This window comes from Schistocerca gregaria, chromosome 3, assembly GCF_023897955.1.
Source record: "Schistocerca gregaria isolate iqSchGreg1 chromosome 3, iqSchGreg1.2, whole genome shotgun sequence".
Classification (NCBI taxonomy): Eukaryota; Metazoa; Arthropoda; class Insecta; order Orthoptera; family Acrididae; genus Schistocerca; species Schistocerca gregaria.
In genome coordinates, this window is record NC_064922.1 from 570,005,156 (window position 1) to 570,026,651 (window position 21,496).

Genomic DNA, 21,496 nt, shown 5'->3' on the forward strand with positions numbered 1-21,496 from the left:
TATTCCGCCAGATATAAAATCCTAAACTTAAATTCCCATCACACTAGATCAGGGAAAACGTCCCAAATCTCTCATCAAAAAACATATTCTTAAAATACCAAAACATTTAAATTCCAAACTGACCTGTGAAAATTTTCTGTCTTCACAGGGCAAAAAATTAGGCTCACTGTAGTGCTGATCGTGTTGTGTATAGTACAGAAATTCTCTATATTTATACGAACTGTATCTCCATCTTTTTATGACGTGTGTGAATGGAAGCACTTAATGGTGTAAGTGTTGCACTAACAAACTTCATCAAAACCAGTTTTCTGTAATACTCAAAAAATGGCTAATATGTATATCACGATCGCTCGTATACCAAGCGGGACTTCAGAGCATAGTTAAGTAATCTAGAGTTACTTGCGATAAAATGGCTACACGAAATTAAAGGATAAATACTTAATCAAAGCATCATGGCTACATATATTTGGCAACATATAAACCCTAAAGACAAGTGACAAACACCTCTTCTGGTATTTCTTTACTTATATTTACTTGTAATATGAACTAAATGCACGATTTCCTAATGTCAACACCTCTTCTGGCACAAGTATCGTCAAATGGTAACTGAATCGACTTATCTACCCGCGTCCGAAAGGAAGTGAGGATAAGTTGTTTACCAAATATTACCTGCGTGATAAGATAAACTTAAGAGCCATTCATCATATTATCAAGACAGAAGCACCAATATCACGCCTCCGACAAAAATAAAAATTTATATATCTAGTAGACAGATTTGAAATCTCAGATTTTCCTGGATTATACAATGTTAAGATACCTACCAGGAATTCGGCCGGGTGCAGATTCGTCTCGAAAATGACAGGGTCACCTCCTTTCAAAATATCGGCAGTTGTAGACGACATTACTCAGCTGCATTCCCGTAAGTTATCGGAACAGTGCATAGATTTTGTTCTATATGTTTTGTTAGTAGAACGTTACTCGCATAACTAGCTCTAGCTCCAGCTCTGTTGCAAGAAACCCGCTAATTGGCAGTTCAGTAAATATTTGCAGTACATTTAATATCATGAGAATAAATCTTGTTGCTTTGAAATTAGCATTTATTTTAAATTTATAGGAATTCCATGGTTGCTAACAACACTGTAATTGGAATGAAATAGAACCAAAGGTTTTCTGGGTGGGGGATATATTACTCTCATTTTTATTTCTTTTATTAAGCCTTCTATCAACCAATACATTTCAGAGTGATATGTTTCATTTATTATCAACAGCAAAATTATTATAATAGTTACTTTTCTCGTCTTTACAAGTTTCGATTAAGCGTTTACAGTAGTCCAGTTGTGAAACTATCTGTATTCGCTAACACAACTGAAAATGGCTTAAATGCTAAGATTTTATGGGTCATCTTCGAAGAAGATTCAGAATATACACAACCTGTCCTTGTTGTGTACAAGGTAGGTCACTACGTCTAAACGAAACATCGAATATTTCTTCCTTGCAGTCACTTGATACTTCTCCTTCTGTTTCCTGGTCGTAACTCGTATCTTCATGGGGTCAGCATATCAGGATTTGGATGTTAGCCTTATGACGACCGGATGCTCTTTCTGTAGCCGCTCTTCAATCTCCCCGCCCACCGACCCACCCTTCCATCACTGTAGGAAATTACTACATCCCATCTGTCTGCTTCTAGTGATATCCCATGTGAATGTGTGAGAATGTGTTTCGAAATGTTCGGGAATCATGTAACTGATCGGAGAGGTTGTGACCAGTCCAGAATTCACTTAGTTAGACATGGAAAACCGACTAAAAACTTTGAGGTTGGCCAGCACACCAGCCATCGGGTGATTCGAACGGGGCTGGCGGGTCTGCCTAAATCCCAGACGCGAAGTAATAACACGCTCAGCTATCCGGACAGGAAAAGTCACTGGATATATGTTGATATAATCAGCCTTATTTTTAACCGACTCTGCTGTACATAAACCCAAGGCTTCCTCCTTTTCTATAATTGATTATCTATAATTTCTAGTAGCCTACATCCTCATATTGGAGTACACAGAAAGTCTACACACAGGAAAATGATTATAAATATTCATTATTACAATTAGAACTGAAATTACATTCTTCCGTCCCGTATTCTACGACTATTTCCTTATTCATTGGGTTTCTGTAGTTACTCGCTACATTTCTACTACTAACTTTTAGATTAAGTTCCACAGAGTTATAACTCCTTACCTGTCCAAGAATATATTGACACACAAGGGCATCCTCATTGCAACTGCTAATAATGCTTCGCTTTTCGCCTCTCCAACATCTACAGAGTTGACAGGCTCAACATCTCCAGCTTGTAATTTTCCACATTCTGTTTCTTCTTTCTTTCACATCTATTCTATTCTGAAATCATCAGTTAGAATACGCTAGCTCAGTATCCACACAATGTTTTCAATGAAGAGGAGCTTCATATCGTGGTTACTATTAACCTCTAGCTTTTACTTGCAACCGCGTATTTATCTACTTTGAAGCATGTCTTTTTTCTTTTTTTCAAATCTTGGCACCAAGGCCTTCGTGTAATGCACTTCCTATTATGATATTCATTATCTGCTAACATCATTATCAAATAATATATGTCTACATTCTGCCACTAAAACGTACACCAGTATCTATCTCTTCTATCAAACAAACTTCATTAACAATCTTTAGATTCGCTTGTTTGTCTAGAATCGATTGCTTCCACAAAATTTCATTACCGGTATCGTTATTCATATCAGTTAATAATAAATTAGTGAGATATTATCTTGCATTCAGACATTTTGAATACTGTCGACATAAACAGTATCACTCACTGATGTATACCTAACAGAATTCATCATGTTCTCCTTTTCAATTACAATATTACTGTCAATAGCACATTCTTTTTCTGTAAACTCAATTCCTCTTCACCAACAATGTATGTGATTCTAATTGTATGGTTCAACTGTTCACGTATTGCTTAGTTTTCACTTCAGACTACCTGATTAGCCTGCAAATATTTTCAATTGCTACCATCGCAAAATTCTTAGAATTTCTCAGAATTTTCTCTCTTAAAACATTAATAGTTCGGTACTCATCAGAACACCCTCCGTTCTTAGTTTAGTTTATTTTCATATTCTATTGTTACGCAATATTACGTCTATTTTAAACTTTTTACGTTCTATCGTCAAGTGAATGCTCCGCCGGTGCTTCTCAGAACATGGTTACTTTAAATAGGAAAAATCTCCTAATATTCCGCAAAATTACATTTACTCCATCACAAACCGGCTTCTTAGGCCATTTTCAGATGACAAGTGAAGATGCCTAGCAAGACCAAAGCTGGCTCATGTAGGATAAATATAATTTTGGGAAACATTAGGAAGCGTTTCCCATTTAATATTACTTTCAGTTCTCTTCACTCGTAGCTGATGCCTACATGGTAAACCTGTTCATGTCCACTCATGGTCCTATTTCTTAAATACTTATTTGCCGCTGTGTGATGTGATCGCTGTGTGATGGGTCGCTTTTGTTTCTTTATTTGACCTTCATTTACAATATATATGTTGCAGGTTGGGCACATGATTGTCAGTTTCCTTACTAAGTTCTGCTTGTGTAAACATTTGTTGAGCTTTGGAATTGTTTAGTTCCTCCTTCCTCCTGTTCTACATTTGTTATGATTATGGCCATGAACCTCATTACGTGTGATCTGCTAATTTTCTCTTTCCATATTTCCAGTTTCTGTTGTGATCGTTCTGTTTCTTTCAGCCCAGTTACGATTCGGTCCTTTGCCACATCTATTCTTTTTTCTATTTTGTGCTTATTTTCCTCTATGACACAATATCTGGCACATATTTTCCAACCATTGGGTTGCTTGAGTTCTAGTACGGCACAGATTTCATATTGAGATATGTTGGCTGCTAGTATCAGGTGTGAAATCAATTGGGCATGAGATAGATTGAAAGCATTTTAATAAGTCCAGCTGTCATGACTCGAATAATTCCATTTTCACTCCTTTTTCCAAAATTTGTTGGGTGGTTGCCGTTGCTACTGTTGTTGTTGCTGATGATGTAGGAGATGCTCTTGCTACTGATCCTGCGACGGCTGTAGCAGTTGTTAACACACACAGCAAAAAAACGGTCGACCGTTGAATGACACACTCATCGGTTACGTCTTTTGTATCGTTTCGGATACCTAGATACACTGGATATTACTTAGAATAGATGCAGTTAGGCTGCGAAGACACGAAGCACTCATTCAGCAGAAGGACAGTTAGACCGTGTGGTATCTGCGCAATCGCAAAATAGCCGAATGTGAAGCCAAACTTGTCACCGCTGTGGCAGTACTACTTCCACTGTATATCCAGACAAATCCAAACGTGGAACACCGATGTCAAAGTGGTGAGTTACTACGGGCTGCAAATACAAACACTGTGTGATGGATCGCTTTTGTTTCTTTATTTGATCTTCATTTACATTTCCCCTCTTGACTAGAGGAGGGGGGGGGTCGGATAAACCTCTGCCCAAAAAGACTGCCGTTTCATCCTCAGGCGATAGGTGCCACTGTATGTGGATTTGAAGCATGTGGTCAGACACTGGTCTCCCAGCGTATGTCACTTTCCGTGACCGGAGCCACTACATCTCAGCCATGTAGCTCCTCAAATGGCTTCACTAGGGCTGCACCCACACCGCTTGGCAACAGCGCCCGGGGCCGGCCGGAATGGCTGAGCGGTTCTAAGCGCCTCAGTCTGGAACCGCGCGACCGCTACGGTCGCAGGTTCGAATCCTGCGTCGGGCATGGACGTGTGTGATGTCCTTATGTTAGTTGGATTTAAGTAGTTCTAAGTTCTAGGAGACTGATGACCTCAGATGTTAAGTCCCATAGTGCTCACAGCCATTTGAACAGCGCTTGGCACCCCCAGATCGTCACCAGTCCAAGTCCTGGCCAAGCCCGACGCACTTTAATTTCAGTGATCTGATGGTAAGCAGTGTTAACACTGTGCACTGAGACATGGCTACTGAGGGGGAGGGGGGGAGGGGGCGCTACAGTCTGGAGCCGAGCGACCGCTACGGTCGCAGGTTCGAATCCTGCCTCGGGCATGGATGTGTGTGATGTCCTTAGGTTAGTTAGGTTTAAGTAGTTCTAAGTTCTAGGGGACTAATAACCACAGCAGTTGAGTCCCATAGTGCTCAGAGCCATTTGAACCATTTTTGCAGTGCCGTCTCGCTGTGTGCAGCTGCGCGCGATTCCAGCTGTGAAGCAGACACACCTACCTGCCACTGCCAGCCGGCATACATCAGCATCCCTGCAACCTGCGAATTCAATTGCCTTACCTTAAAGGACGAGTTGTGACGTTGCGCTCTTGCTGTTGGCACATGAACAAACGTTGTGTAAAGTCATACGCCACGGAAGAGTGTGATAGGCCAGAAAATAAGTAAACAAAGCTTCTGATTAAAGCAGACTATATTTTTTAGTCTTTATGTCGTGTCTGAAGTTGGTTTATATCATTGTCATACTCAGATAAAAAATGGATATATGTAAAAACAGAATTCAAAGTGCTTTCACAAAAGCCACTTATTATGAATCATTGTCTCCCCAATTGATAGTTTATGAACTGGAGACTCCAGTGAGAGAGAATTCAGAAAGCGAGCACTGCACACCTCTCCTACGATTCCTCTACAAAATACGCTGCCACACAGGACTTTAGACAGTGTAACATTAAAGTTTATTGCGCCTACGAGAGTGGACTTGCACCAGCTACATGGTCTACTCTCAGCCAGCCCTCATCGCAATCTGCCCGGACAAGGAGACTCTACTCCTATTTGCAAACTTTTTATTTCCTGCGGCATCAGATCTGTCACTTTAAATTTAACTGAAATATGCGTACAACCTTCCTCTGTAAAAGCGTCGTCCCCTGCGACATTATCCTCAAGCATGACGACGCTTCAGACAGTAAGATGTTAAAACAAGCGAAAAAATGTCACAGCTCAGAAGTTCATGTAAGATGTAAGATAAGTTAAAAACGGCAAATTGCCACAGAGTTCACTACAATTTTTCCTAATGCCACCGTGGACGTGTCGAATGGCCAGAAGGTCGTCACATCCACTCTTACTCACATTTCACCTGTTCCCTTGACGCCTGATGGAGGTCATAACCGTGACCCCCAGATTTGAAATCAAGCGCTTTTCTGATGAGTGGCCGAGGAAAACATTACAGACACACCGCCACTCAGAATTGTCACGAAATGACCGCAGGGGGTGGCAAAAATGGCGTCAATGAAACCGCCGTTTTCCCTGTAGTGTTTATTCCCAAACACTTCGTGGTAGAAAACGACAGTTCGTGGTGAGCAACAGGTAGACATTCTCCCCAAGCTTCGACGCAGTTAACACTCTCAGGCTTTTCAGCCCTTTTCTGAGGACATTGTGGGGCTGCTTGCCCGTGGAACGTGATCACACGCGTTTGGCGGGCAGCGCGACCGCACTTTTTGCCTCTCTTGTGCAGCTTCGAACCACGAGGGACCGTTCCAAGCCATTCGACAAAGATGAACGTGATCCGAATCAGCTAAAGGTGCTAATGCTCTTTTAGCGCTCTGTTTATGTGGCGTGATCGCGGGGGATGCCACATTGACATTTCCCATCAGATTACAGAAGTTAAGCGCTGTCGGCCTGGGCTAGCACTTGGATGGGTGACCACCCAGTCTGCCGAGAGCTGTTGGCAAGTGCGGTGCACTCAGCCCTTGTGAGGCTAACTGAGGAGCTACTTGATTGAGAAGTAGCGGCTCCGGTCTCGTAAACTGACATACGGCCAGGAGAGTTATGTGATGACCACATGCCCCTCCATCTCCGCATCCAGCGACGCCTGTGGACTCAGGATGATACGGCGGCCGGACGGTACCGTTGGGCCTTCCAAGGCCTGTTCGGACGGAGTTTGGTTTACCTATAGAGACAGAACCATGGCGAAGTCCAAGGCGCCTGGAAACGTGCAACACCTACGACACTCTCAGCTGTTCGATGGCCTGTAATCAGGCGCAAGGGCAGCGCGGCGGCGGCGAAAGACCATCAGTGCAGCCTGCTTGCATATGATGGGGACTCTAGTCGGTCTCTACATCCACATTTATAAGGTGCTCAACTAACGCGGGTGGGTGGCACCGAGGATTTTGCAAACTTGGTGACCTTAGAAGGAACCTTTGACATTTTATCACCCATGTGTCAGTGTCGCATCTCCCCCATGATCACCCCACGGTAAGAAGCGCAACAGGAGGTATGAGAAAGGATAAGAACATTTTGCTGCTTCAGATCACATTGAAATTTCGTCGGATTGTGTTCAACGATCCCTAATGGTTCCAACCTGTACACGATAGCAAAAACTGCGGTCGCGCTGCGTTCTACACAAGTGTAACCACGTTAACGAATGGGTAAGGTGAGCTGATTCATTCATTTGGATGGAGTGTAATAAGAAGGAAAAAATCAAAAGCAGTTAAAGCCACCACTCATGAGGAGCCGTAAATCCGGGTTATAAAAAATACAAAAAGTCGACTGCTCACGATAAGCGGGACGATCCCTAATGGTTCCAACCTGTACACGATAGCAAAAACTGCGGTCGCGCTGCGTTCTACACAAGTGTAACCACGTTAACGAATGGGTAAGGTGAGCTGATTCATTCATTTGGATGGAGTGTAATAAGAAGGAAAAAATCTAAAGCAGTTAAAGCCACCACTCATGAGGAGCGGTAAATCCGGGTTATAAAAAATACAAAAAGTCGACTGCTCACGATAAGCGGTACGTCGGGTTCGAGTCTTGGTCTGGCATAAATTTTCATGTGTTGTAAACAGCTGACGTCAGTCCCTCGTTTCATAATGCAAAACTGTTTCGTAACTTGGAGACACGTTTCGTTAGTTTCGTCAAATCCTTCCCGCTTAGCGTGTTCTTGACAAGTGCAATCTGTGTATTAATACAATTGTTGTGGCAAATGTTGAACAGATGTCGTAAAATACTTTGCATCTAATTTGAAGCAGTCATTTACACGCTTATTTTCTCCTTGAAATATACGTGCCATATTTAAACATCGGTAGAGTTGGGAAAAACATCTATACAACACAGATCACAAAAATTTATAAGTGGCTTAAACGCCATCCTCCAGAACGTAAATCTGGTGGTTTACTCATTGCACCATTTTCTTCGGTCTTGTAGAATTCGACATGTTATAATAATTCACCCAGTGTTAGTAATGTTATGAAACGTGGTGTATATATGAGCTCTTTCTCTCTCTCTCTATCACAACACTGGCAAGCACACACACACACACACACACCTGTGTCATTATTGCTTCCTCAACAAATACCTGTAGCGTCACTGATCAATTGTAACGTCAGTTCAGAATCTGTCTATTACATGTATCAGGAACGAAAGTAGTTAATAACAAATGCTTTGTAAACGGCAAGTGATTAGAGGGTATTGCTTTGCACCTCTAACAATTAACACTCTCTTGCATATTATTGTCATTAAAATGAATTTCTTTAATTTGTTTTTATCGTCACTTCAAATTATATTATGGGTCAACTCCGACAGTGGCGTGTCTCCAGAGTGTGCTCTCGTCAGTAGGCCCTATGTCCCAGGGAACGGTTGCAGCGGCACATTCTCGTCCCAGAAGTCCATGCGGTCCTTGTCCTTGTCGTGACCGAGCGTGATGTTGGCTTGTATCAGAAGGTAGCTCCTCCTCGTCATGTCATAGGGCTCCCAGACCACAGGATCTGCAACTGGCGTCGGGTTTCTGCGAAAAAGTGTGGTTATTATTAAACATTAATTTTGTCTACTTTTGATAACATTTTGTCCGACTAGTATGTTGACAGCTGCACTCAGCTTGACATAGCGGTTATAAATTATGTTCTCTATACTTCTATTATCCTGGCGGTAGCAAACCAGTGAAGCAAGGTACGTGATGAGAATATCGTTTTGGCTATGCCTGTGACCAAATCTCTCGTTGCCCAGCAACTAGTTACCACTTCAGACAAGGGCCAGTAAAATATCTAAAATAAATGACATACTTGGTTTGAGTCACCTATAAATAACAGATAATGTGAACGTCTCGATTACTTTTAGGAACTAATTTGCCTGCTATGCATATGTAATTTCCTAATAACCTGGAGCAACGGATTACATCATATTTTGTTCAGTACAGGTGAGGTACTTCGAGAATGGCCATAAAATATGAAAGGATATTTGTCACCACAGGTTCATATTCGCTGTCATGTGGCTAGTTCTTATCCATGAACTTCAATGTAACGGATCTGTAACTTCTCATGACGTAATAATAGTAAGCAGGAAGAAATGGAATGAAGTGCAATATACACTCCCGGAAATGGAAAAAAGAACACATTGACACCGGTGTGTCAGACCCACCATACTTGCTCCGGACACTGCGAGAGGGCTGTACAAGCAATGATCACACGCACGGCGCAGCGGACACACCAGGAACCGCGGTGTTGGCCGTCGAATGGCGCTAGCTGCGCAGCATTTGTGCACCGCCGCCGTCAGTGTCAGCCAGTTTGCCGTGACATACGGAGCTCCATCGCAGTCTTTAACACTGGTAGCATGCCGCGACAGCGTGAACGTGAACCGTATGTGCAGTTGACGGACTTTGAGCGAGGGCGAATAGTGGGCATGCGGGAGGCCGGGTGGATGTACCGCCGAATTGCTCAACACGTGGGGCGTGAGGTCTCCACAGTACATCGATGTTGTCGCCAGTGGTCGGCGGAAGGTGCACGTGCCCGACGACCTGGGACCGGACCGCAGCGACGCACGGATGCACGCCAAGACCGTAGGATCCTACGCAGTGCCGTAGGGGACCGCACCGCCACTTCCCAGCAAATTAGGGACACTGTTGCTCCTGGGGTATCGGCGAGGACCATTCGCAACCGTCTCCATGAAGCTGGGCTACGGTCCCGCACACCGTTAGGCCGTCTTCCGTTCACGCCCCAACATCGTGCAGCCCGCCTCCAGTGGTGACGCGACAGGCGTGAATGGAGGGACGAATGGAGACGTGTCGTCTTCAGAGATGAGAGTCGCTTCTGCCTTGATGCCAATGATGGTCGTATGCGTGTTTGGCGCCGTGCAGGTGGGCGCCACAATCAGGACTGCATACGACCGAGGCACACAGGGCCAATACCCGGCATCATGGTGTGGAGAGCGATCTCCTACACTGGCCGTACACCTCTGGTGATCGTCGAGGGGACACTGAATAGTGCACGGTACATCCAAACCGTCATCGAACCCATCGTTCTACCATTCCTAGACCAGCAAGGGAACTTGCTGTTCCAACAGGACAATGCACGTCCGCATGTATCCCGTGCCAGCCAACGTGCTCTAGAAGGTGTAAGTCAACTACCCTGGCCAGCAAGATCTCCGGATCGTCCCCCATTGAGCATGTTTGGGACTGGATGAAGCGTCGTCTCACGCGGTCTGCACGTCCAGCACGAACGCTGGTCCAACTGAGGCGCCAGGTGGAAATGGCATGGCAAGCCGTTCCACAGGACTACATCCAGCATCTCTACGATCGTCTCCATGGGAGAATAGCAGCCTGCATTGCTGCGAAAGGTGGATATACACTGTACTAGTGCCGACATTGTGCATGCTCTGTTGCCTGTGTCTATGTGCCTGTGGTTCTGTCAGTGTGATCATGTGATGTATCTGACCCCAGGAATGTGTCAATAAAGTTTCCCCTTCCTGGGACAATGAATTCACGGTGTTCTTATTTCAATTTCCAGGAGTGTATTAGTCGCCATTATGGGTCGAAACCGTACAATACCCTAATTACAGATCGTGATGTTAAATACCACCAGCTGCGGACTAGAAGACTGCATCCTTTGATATCTGATACCCAGGAAACCACCTTCATTCTCTCTCAAGTGGCTGCTTTCTGTTGGAACATCTGTACCTCAAACTCGTCGACAAAGAAGATGTGCCTACCTGCCCAAGTGACCTCCACTTGATCTCGCAGCCTCTGAACAAAACATCAGGTGGCGGCATTCCTCTGCTCGGGAAATTCCATTCTCGCTTCCTGTCTCTGTCTCTCTCAAGTGGTTACTTCCTGTTTGTGTGAACACGTGCACGAACCACCGTGCCCCAACACGCAGGTGGAAATTTCCTTTCCTGCTCAGAATTCTGTGATCCTATTGGATAATGTTGTTGACAAAGGGAAAACTGGCGCAACTGCAATACCCAAAATGGTGGAAAATAGTCCATTTTCCCTACCCAATCAAATTAATTGTTCAACAATTTACAGGAGCCCAATAGTTCACTTAAAACGTCCACCACCAACTTACAAAGATTCTTATTCATAATAGAACATTTTAAATGACTGAGAGTCACCAACAAACATTTTGCAAGTCAAGTAATTAAATTTCCAACACAAATAGATCGTGCACTAAGTATATCTGGGGTCTTGTATGCAACAGCATTTGAGAACACATGCATCCCCCTCTACAGCAACTTTTCCTTCTTGCACTAAGAATTTCTGGTGAAAATAAGAACCTTCCGGTCGCACAGACTTGTGATAATGACACCCATGTCATGCACCGACTGCAGGGGCAGCGGCCGAACCGGCCACGAGAGGAACAGACACCCGCTGACTTGTCAGCGATGCCGGTACGTCTCCAGGTAGCTAGAGGCTGGATAGAAGGCTACTGTGATCGCCAAGCAATCAACCAAATAAGTTACATGGAAGATTTTTATCGAGCTGCAGAAGTTGCGTCTTTTGTTTTCTCGATAAATAAGAGACAACATTCTTTCGTGGGTTCTGTAAGCCCATAAATGGATGGAGTGACGTATATAAGTAGGCTATGTTTACATGCACTTCTGTATGCTTACTTTGCTAGCCATTCTAGGGTGCGTGACGGAGGCTACCCTGTACCCTACTAGTCATTTCCTTTCTACTCCCGTTGTCGACGGGACGTTAAACACTAACCACCACCACCGCCGCCTTTCTACTCCAATCACAAACAGAGCGAGGGAAAAAAGACTCTCTATATGCCTCCGCAAGAGTGCTAATATCTCGGATCTTATCGTCGTGGTCCTTACGCGAAATGTGTGTTGGTGGCAGCAGAATCCTTCTGCACTCAACTTAAAATGTCGGTTCTCTAAATTTTTTCAATAGTGTTCCTCAAGAGGAACATCTCTTTCCCTCCGCTGATTCCCATTTGAGATCTTGAAGAATCCAGATATTTATTTGGGAGGAGTCAATAGGAAAGCTTCTACAGGGCTCTATTTAGAGGGAAACCCAGGTATGCTGGCTTACACACTTTTGGAGATTGTGGCGGTAGTTGTGGTTCGTATGCAGGCCAGCGGTGGTGACGGGGACGGGGATGGAGGCGTCGCGGGCATGGAGAAGAGGGTGAAAGATCCTACTGCCCCCATAGATTGACAGATCTCAGGAAGATTATTTCAGGAACAGTATACCGAAATTGGAAGTGACTTTCTTCCACCAACCTGACAAGGCAGCCGACAGGCGGGATGTGATTTGCATGAGATACCTTGCACTATTTGACGATAGTTACCTCCGATTTTAGTACTAGAGGAAGTAACTACTTAGCCTCAGGGAATCCCCCAAAGATACCACAGAAGCATCTGTAAAGATTATCTGGCGAGTTTAATCCGACTGTAGGAAAAAAATTACTCACCATGCAAAGGGACTCTCCTGATCAATTCAGTTATTTAGTCAATCAATTTCGTATCAATGAAGCGCCACTGGGAGGGTGGAAGCGAGGACGATAGTACCACGGATAGTATTTGCGAGTTGGAGGGGTAATCGTGCTTTTATCATGCTTTTTTCCTTTCGGGCGAGGTCTTTTAACGAAATTTCAATCTCCCACCTACACAGGAAGAGATGACCGTCATTATAAAATAAGCTATATTACTCAATTTGGTATTTGGCTTTTTTTTGTTGAGTCACCTGTCTTCTGATATGTTTGATGTGGCCCACCACGAATTCCTCTCGTGTGCCAACCTCTTCATCGCAGAGTAGCACTTGCAAAATATATCCTCAATTAATTGCTGGATGTATTCTAATCTTTGTCTTCCTCTACAGTTTTCGAAATTCTACAGCTCCCTCTACTACCCTGGAAGTCATTCCCTGATGTCTTAACAGATGTCCTGTCACCCTGTCCCTTCTCAAAAAATGGTTCAAATGGCTCTGAGCACTATGCGACTTATCTTCTGAGGTCATCAGTCGCCTAGAACTTAGAACTAATTAAACCTAACTAACCTAAGGACACCACATACATCCATGCCCGAGGCAGGATTCGAACCTGCGACCGTAGCGGTCGCTCGGCTCCAGACTGTAGCGCCTAGAACCGCACGGCCACTCCGGCTGGCTGTCCCTTCTCCCTGCCAATGTTTTCCACATATACTTTTCCTCTCCAATTCCGTCCGCAGCTCGTGGTCTAGTGGCTAGCGTTGCTACCTCTCGATCACGGGGTACCGGGTTCGATTCTCGGCCGGGTTAGGGATTTTCTGCGCCGCGGCACTGGGTGTTTATATGATTCTCAACATTAGTGACAGTGGCTAGATTGAACTGTGAAAAAAATTGGACTGTGAAACAATTGGGACTTTGTATGGGTGGTGATGACCGTGCAGTTGAGCACCCCACAAACCAAAATCATCGTCTCCAATTTAGTAAAAAAAAACTCCTCATTCCTTACCTTACAGTCAACCTAATTTTCAACATTCGTCAGTGACAGCACATCTAAAATGCTTCGATTATCTTCTGTTCCGATTTTCCCACAGTTCATGATTAACTACCATACAATGCTGTGCTCCAAACAGAGATTGTAAGAAATTTCTTCATGAAATTAAGGCTTATGTTTGATACTAGTAGAATTCTCTTGGCCAAGAATGCCCTTTTTGCCAGTGCTAGTATGCTTTTGATGTCCTCCTTGATCAATTTTGCTGCCTAGGTAGTATAATTCCTTCACTTTATCTACTTCGTGACCGTTAATCCTGATGTTAAGTTTCTCACTGTTCTCACTTCTGCTACTTCTTATTACTTTCGTGTTTCTTCGGTTTACTCTTAAGCCATATTCTGTACTCATTAATCTGCTCATTCCGCAGGACATGTAATTCTTCTCCACTTTCACTCAGGATACCAATGTTAGCGGCAAATCGTATCATTGATATCCAATCAACTTGAATTTTAATTCCACTACTGAACCTTTCTTTTATTTCCATCACTGGTTCTTTGATGCACAGATTGAACAGCAAGGGCGAAAGACTACATCCCTGTCTTACTCCCTTTTTAATCCGAGCACTTTGATCTTGGTCGCCCTCTCTTATTATTCCCTCTTTGCTTTAGTACATTTTGTACATTATACATCTGCCCATATTGCTTCCCCCAATTTTTCTCACAATTTCTAACATCTTGCACCATTTTACATTGTCCAGCACTTTTTTCAGAGCCTGAGATCTTATGAACGTGTCTTGATTTTTCTTTAACCTTGATTTCTTTATCAACCGCAACGTCAGAATTGCTTTTCTGGTGCCTTTATCTTCCCTGAAGCCAAACTGATCGTCATCTATTGCATCCCTATTTTCATTTCCATTCTTCTAAATATTATTCTTGCAAGCAACTTAGATGCATGAGCTGTTAAGCTGTTTGCGCGATAAGTCTCCACTTGTCAGCTCCTGCAGTTTTCGGAATTGTGTGGATTATGTTTTTCCAGAAGTCTATGGTATTTCGCCAGACTCACACATTATACACACCAACATGAATAGTTGTTTTGTTCCCACTTCTCATAATTACTTAAGAAATGCTACTGGGATGTTTCTATCCTTTCTGGCTTACTTGATCTTAAATTCTGATTGTAATACTGGATCCCGTATCTCTTCTAAATCCACTCCTGCTTCTTCTTCTATCACACCTGATAAACATTCCCTCTCATAGAGGCCTTTTCATTGTACTCTTTCCACCTACCCGCTCTCTTTTTTGCATTTAACAGTGGAATTCCTATTCCTGTTAGCACGCTTGCTTTTAATTTCAGAAGGTTTTTTCGACTTTCCTACCTTGAAAACTTTAAGAGAGTTCAAAATTGAGGAGGCATTCTATGACAGAGGTAAAACACACTCTTAGCTCCCGGCCATGAGCCAAAAATGAGGATAATTGTCTAGTCCTCTCATGAAGGACGTAACAAATACTAAGATGATAAAAACATTTTTTTTTTTTTTTTTTTTTTTTTTTTTTTTTTTTTTTTTTGCCTGATGAGAGAATACTCGGAGTGAAAAATTGCCTATGACCTACTGTTGTACAGGATTTTCACAAGTAACGATACTTAATAATGTGAAAATGAATGTATATCCTGATTTATCCTGTCCTCGAAAGTATCTCAAATAAAAAGTAAGAACCTACATATTGTGTGAAAAATTCAAGGTGTGTCAACAAAATCTCCCTTTTGGATTGGGTGAACTGAATTTTTTACTGCGAAGTCGATATTGGGGGTGCAATTCCACTTAAAACTGTGTGTACATGCCGCACCCGCTTATCCAGCAGTGTGCTGCTGCTAGCAGCAGGAGTGAGCACAAGACTTCCATCAACTGGAAGGTGCGGCTTAGGCTCCAGCACTGGTAGGTATAACAAATGCTCCAACCTATCGGCTCTTAGCCACACAGCAGGGACAAAGCCTTTTGGCGGAGCTCACGGCGCCCCCTAGATGGCTGATCAGCGAAGTAAGCAGTATGCTTTTCGAGCGGCTACAGAAGCTAACAAGTGTGTAGTATGAGAAGGTGTATTTAGTGCTACGATCTGTTTTGGAGGGAAATTTAATAACTTGATTTGCAAGATGTTTGCATCTGATTCTCAAGCATTTAAATTTTTTTTTTTTTTCCTTTTAAGAAGAATCTTCGTAAGGTAGTGGTGAGTGATGTAAGTAAACTGTTTGACTCCCGTAAATTGTTAAACAATTAATTTGGTTGGGTAGTGCAAATGGACTATTTCCTGCCATTGTTGATATCGCAATTGTGTTAGCTCTTCCTTTGTTCCCAGTGTTAGCCAAGAGGAACACAGTATTCTGAGGAGGAATGAAAACATTTGTCTGCGTATTTGGACATATTGGTCCATAAATGTAATTTGTGGTAAGTTCTGTGGGATCAAACTGCTGAAGTCATCAGTCCCTAGGCTTGCACACTACCTAATCCAAATTAAACTAAGTTACGGTAAGGACAACACACACACCCATGCCCAAGAGACGATTAGAACATCCGACGGGGGCAGCCACACGAATCGGGACAAGGCGCCCGAGACCGCACGGCTTCCCGAAGCGGCTCCTTGTATGTTTTCACATAAACTGGTAGTAACTACATGAAAGAGACAGAGACAGGAAGGGAACCAGGAATTTCCCAATAAAAGGAATGTCACCACCTACTCATTGTTCACAGGCTGCGAGAAAAAAAAATTAAGTTCTGTCAGGTGGGTAGGCACGTCAGTTTGGTGTACAGATTTGAGGTGCAGGTGCCACAACAGGAAGTAGTCACTTGAAAGACAGCGGAAATTCAAGGGAAGCCAACTTTCGTTCTACAATCTGTGGTATTTAGTACTGTGATCTGTAATTAGGGCATTGGATGGCTTCAATTAGCATAACAACAGCTTAAGAAGAGATGTACATTTTGCTCCTGAACGTTTGCTGGAGCTTAAATGTGTGCAACCTGCTTAAATAAAATTGCTCAGAACCTGCTTTGTCCCAATACTCGTAAGTTGCAAGTACTACTTTGAGATGAAAAATTTGGCACAGGAGAGGAATTCTTGGTGAGCTGCAGCAAACCAGTCAGAAGACTGATGACTACGACAACAACAATTATAAATTGTCTATCCATACAGACTGTCAACCTTCTGTTTTAGGTACTACAGAAGCTTGGTTTAGAAAATCCTATCGTCTTTTTTTCCTATGATTCTGAAAATGTTATTTAATTTCAATGAAACAATTTTTTATTCTTTTTAAAACATGCTATGATGTTCTGACTCTATTTCAATACCTGTAACACTATTTTTAATTTCCTTGTTCACAGCAAAATGTATCCCCAAATTTCCTCCTTACTCTTATCCACTTCTTGTAGCTTTTACCCTTTAATTTCAATTTCTTGTTGCACTTATGATAAGCCTTCTATATTCTACTTTGATTATATTTCGCTGTGGTGCCAACTCTACCAACCTATGTGCACAACGTAAAGCACTGTAAGTTACTGTACCTCAATAAAAGATAATACAAATATTTTTCCGCTTCTTAATCTCAGAGCATGGGATCACTACAACCATTTGTATGTTGACCACATGGTGCCAGAGTTCTAATGTCTCAGGTCAATATATTCATTTAGTATTCGGCTACCCATTGTGTCACTCATGATACATTTAGTCGACAGAGTATCAGATGTAGTAAAGTACCCTCGCCCAAATTAATGGAAGGCACCTCGTACAGCCCACAAACATATTACGTGTTGTTTCATTGGTTCATGAGCATCCCGTCGGATAATTTTGTGGAAGCTGCACAGTATTTCGACAAGTCTGTTAGTTGCTCGTCATCTCCAGGTGCATTCTGACGTGTTGCCGCAATGTCTCGCCAATGCATACGCTGACTCGCCAGAAAAGCGCATGCGCCAAGGGGTGGGGCTATAACGTCATCGTAAAGGAATCATAGAGCACGGCGACATACAGTGCCTTCTGCAGGAAAAACAGGCCACGGGTAAAACATGTTCACATTAGCGGCCCAGCGCGCGCGCGGTCAGAGTTTTGGCGCCCAGTTTAAGTGTGCGGGCTTTGATTCTCCGTCTGCGGTGAGTCGGATTCATTTGTCTGCGGCCGAAGATGCCTTAGTACCGCCAGCACTGGTTCCCCTGCCTTGGTAGGTTAAAATTCCGTGTCTTTATTTTCTGGCTTGCCCAGTCTGGTGTGACGTCTATGTTCTGCGCATCTATCCTTAACAGTGAGACACGTCTGGCCAATGTAGAATTTCCCACACTGACACGAGATTTTACATATCCCTGGTTTCCTTAGACCTCGGTTATATTTAGGAGAACCCAGCAAAGTCTGCACTAACGCTGGATGGCGGAAGACACATTTTATTTCATGTACCAACATACGCTACGAAAGCCATCCCCGTGGAGTTCTTTTCTTCTGACTTTTCTTGAGCTTTAGTGCGTACAAATTAAAATGCATTACGGATCTGTTTATCCAAGTGTCCGTTTAGTAAAAACAAGGAGCGAAGATGACTAGGCTCTGCTGATAAGCCCCCTACATCTGAGATAGTTCTGGCCCTACAAACAAGAGTCCGTAACACGCCACTGCTTTGAGATGGGTCATGGCAGCTCGTAGCTTATAGATATAGGTCAGTGTGAATCGGTCTACGAAACACACACCGACCCAAGGAACCATCTTCTTTTCTGCAGACCAAGGCATCTAGGAACGGGAGATCTCCATTTTTCTCCGCTTCCAAGGTGAAGCAAATGCTGGGATGGAGGGAATTAAGGTGTTCCAGAAATGTAGGAAGCGTTGCTTCTCCGTGTGGCCGAACTACAAAAATGTTGTCCACATACCTCCAGAAACATTTAGGCTTCAACGCCGCTGACTGAAGTGCTTTTTCCCCGAAGTCTTCCATAAAAAGATTAGCCACTATGGGAGACAAAGGGCTACCCATAGCAACACCGTCAGTCTGTTCAAAATATTGTTCATTAAATAAAAAATGTGTCGAGGTAAGCACATGTCTGAATAGGTGTAAGATATCCTCCTCCAAAGTATTTCCTGTAAATTTTAATGAATGCACGAAAGGTACTCGTCTGAACAAAGAGACCACATCGAAACTCTCTAACAAGTCAGTTGGTTCTAGATGCATCATTAAAGAAGCAGTCGAAATACGTATAAGTAACGACCTGACCAATAGAGACACGGGATTTCAAATCAGCAAGGCAAAGGAGCCAGCACTGGCGGTGCTAAGGCATCGTCGGCAGCATACGAACGAATCCGAGTCACCGCAGACGGAGAATGAAAGTCCGCACACAAAAAATTGCTCTGGGCACTATGGGACTTAACGTCTGAGGTCATCAGTCCCCTAGAACTTAGAACTACTTAAACCTAGCTAATCTAAGGACATCACATACATCCATGCCCGAGGCAAGATTCGAATCTGCGAAAGAGCGGTCGCCCGGTTCCAGACTGTAGTGCCTAGAACCGCTCGGCAACCCAGGCCGATTGCACACTTAAACGGGGCGTCAACACACTGCCGGCGTGCGCGTTGGGACATTACTTATGGGCCGCGCTTTTCCCACGTCGCGAATGCGAAGATCGTGGCACTGGATTTCGTTGTACTCTATGTTTCGTCTACGATGACGTTATAGCCCCACACCTTGACACCTACGCTCATCTAATGTATCAGCGTATATTTTGGTGAGCCATTGCAGCAACACGTCAATATGTACCTGAAGATGACGAGCAGGTGTCTCGTCGAAATATTGTGCAGCTTCCAAATTATCCGACGTGTCACCCGTGGACCAATGAAGCAGTTACTAAGTCGGGAAAGTGTCAAACAGCACATATTACGTGTTCCTTATATAGCACACGGGAAAAGTGTCTTGAGAAAGACATCCGGCTTACTACATGTAAAGAGATGCAGCTATACTTCCTAGGGTTGAACTAATTCTTTTTAAGACTTCTGTGAGTGAGGTTACCACTCATTTTAAAGGTATTGTTGCGAGTACAAGGCAACAAGTAGAGTAACTGAGTATGGATGACTTTGTTTAGCAAATAAATTAACTTTCACAACTGGAATAAAGTCAACTACCTTCCCAACCCATCACCCTTCATTAGTAATCACGTATAGTTTCGAGCCCGTGAGTCCTAGCTGGTTGTAATATTTTATTTTATTTAGGTCCTGAATCTGTTTTGAATGTGGAATATAAACATACCCATATCTCGCAAAGTTGGTCCAGAGGCGCAGAATGTTTCTTCGTACTTGATCCTCTTCTGATTTAGGATCCAGGTTATAACTAATGTCCAGATCCGTCCGCAGGAAGAGAAATTGTAGTTCACCACTATGTCCAACTCCTGCAACAGAAAGAAGCATACGGTTTCTTGTCACATATGAAAATTTTGCGTTTCAGAGCGCCCATCGACTTGACGTATAAAACAAGCACGCAATTACGAGGGGAGTCCTAGAGATGGTGCCACTGGCGCGTATCGACGTCATGTTTAGTTAGTAGCATCTTTGGAAAGAGCGCACCCAAGTTTCTGCCATATTGGTCTATTTCTATGTGTTTGGCATTCGTGTGAATCAAGGAAGTCGAGTGATTGTCAAAAAATGAACGAAAAAGAATTTAGCGTGGTGATTAAACATTACTTTATGAAAGGCAAAACGCCTCAGGAGACTAAAGAGAAGCTTGATAAACATTACGGTGACTCTGCAACTTCAATCAGAACAGTTTATAAGTGGTTTCAAAATTTTCTGAGTGGCCATATGGGCGCAAGTGATGCTGAACGCTCTGGACGCCCTGTGGGGGTTACGACTCCAGAAATCATTGATAAAATCCATGATATGCTGATGGATGAGAGAGGAGTTAAGGTGCTTGAGATTGCTATTACTGTGGCATATCGAATGAACGTGTACATAATATTTTGCATAAACATTTAAACATGAGAAACCTATCCGCAAAATGGGTTCCGCGATTGCTCACGTTTGACCAAAATTGTTGCAAGGATAGTTTACAGCTGTTCAGGAAGAATCCGCAGAACTTAAAGCGTCGTTTCGCCACTATGGATGAAACATGGGTACATTCCTATACTCCTGAGACCAAAAACAATCTAAAGAATGGGTTACCAAGGGAGAATCTGCACCAAAAAAGGCGAACGCCATTCCTTCGGCAGGAAAGGTTATAGCGACTGTCTTTTGGGATTCGCAAGGGATAATCCTCATCGACTATCTGTAAAAGGGTAAAACTATTACAGGTGCATATTATTCTTCGTTATTGGACCGTTTGAAAATCGAGATGCAAGAAAAACGCCGGCGAATGGATCGCAAAAAAGACCTTTTGCATCTTTTGGTCGCAAAATTATTGGAAATAGGGTTCCAATTCGTTTTAGATCCCCACTGTTCTCCAGACTTGGCTCCATCGGACTACTGATTGTTCCCCAATTTGAAGAAATGGCTGGCGGGATAAAGATTTTATTCGAACAAGGAGGTGATTGCAGCAACTAATAGTTATTTTGCAGACTTGGTCAATTCCTATTATTCGGAAGGGATCGACAAACTAGAACAGTGTTCGACGAAGTGTATAAGTCTAAAAGGAGACTACGTCAAAAATAAAAAAATGTTTACCCCACACACGTACGTAATTTTTATTTTTTCAAGGACTTTTCAAACGCCCCTCGTATAACACCATGGATAGGGTAGTTGGAACTTCTGAAAATACATTAATTCATCTTGTTGCCCTAAGCATAATCCCTTCAACTATGTTTAGTTTGGGTGAATGGTGTT

At 43.3% G+C, this 21,496-nt stretch overlaps 1 protein-coding gene across 1 annotated transcript in view; it reads right to left on the reverse strand.

Annotated features, from left to right (window-relative positions):
- Positions 1 to 8,223: 8,223 nt before the first annotated feature.
- LOC126355907 (acetylcholinesterase-like) overlaps positions 8,224 to 21,496 on the reverse strand; it is a 132,770-nt gene continuing 119,497 nt past the window's right edge. Inside the window, exons 9-10 of the mRNA XM_050006419.1 lie at positions 19,932 to 20,070; positions 8,224 to 8,769 (exon numbers count right to left, since the gene is read on the reverse strand). Of these exons, the coding sequence (XP_049862376.1) occupies positions 8,604 to 8,769; positions 19,932 to 20,070 (305 nt within the window). The 3' untranslated portion in view covers positions 8,224 to 8,603. The remainder of the gene's footprint in view (positions 8,770 to 19,931; positions 20,071 to 21,496) is intronic.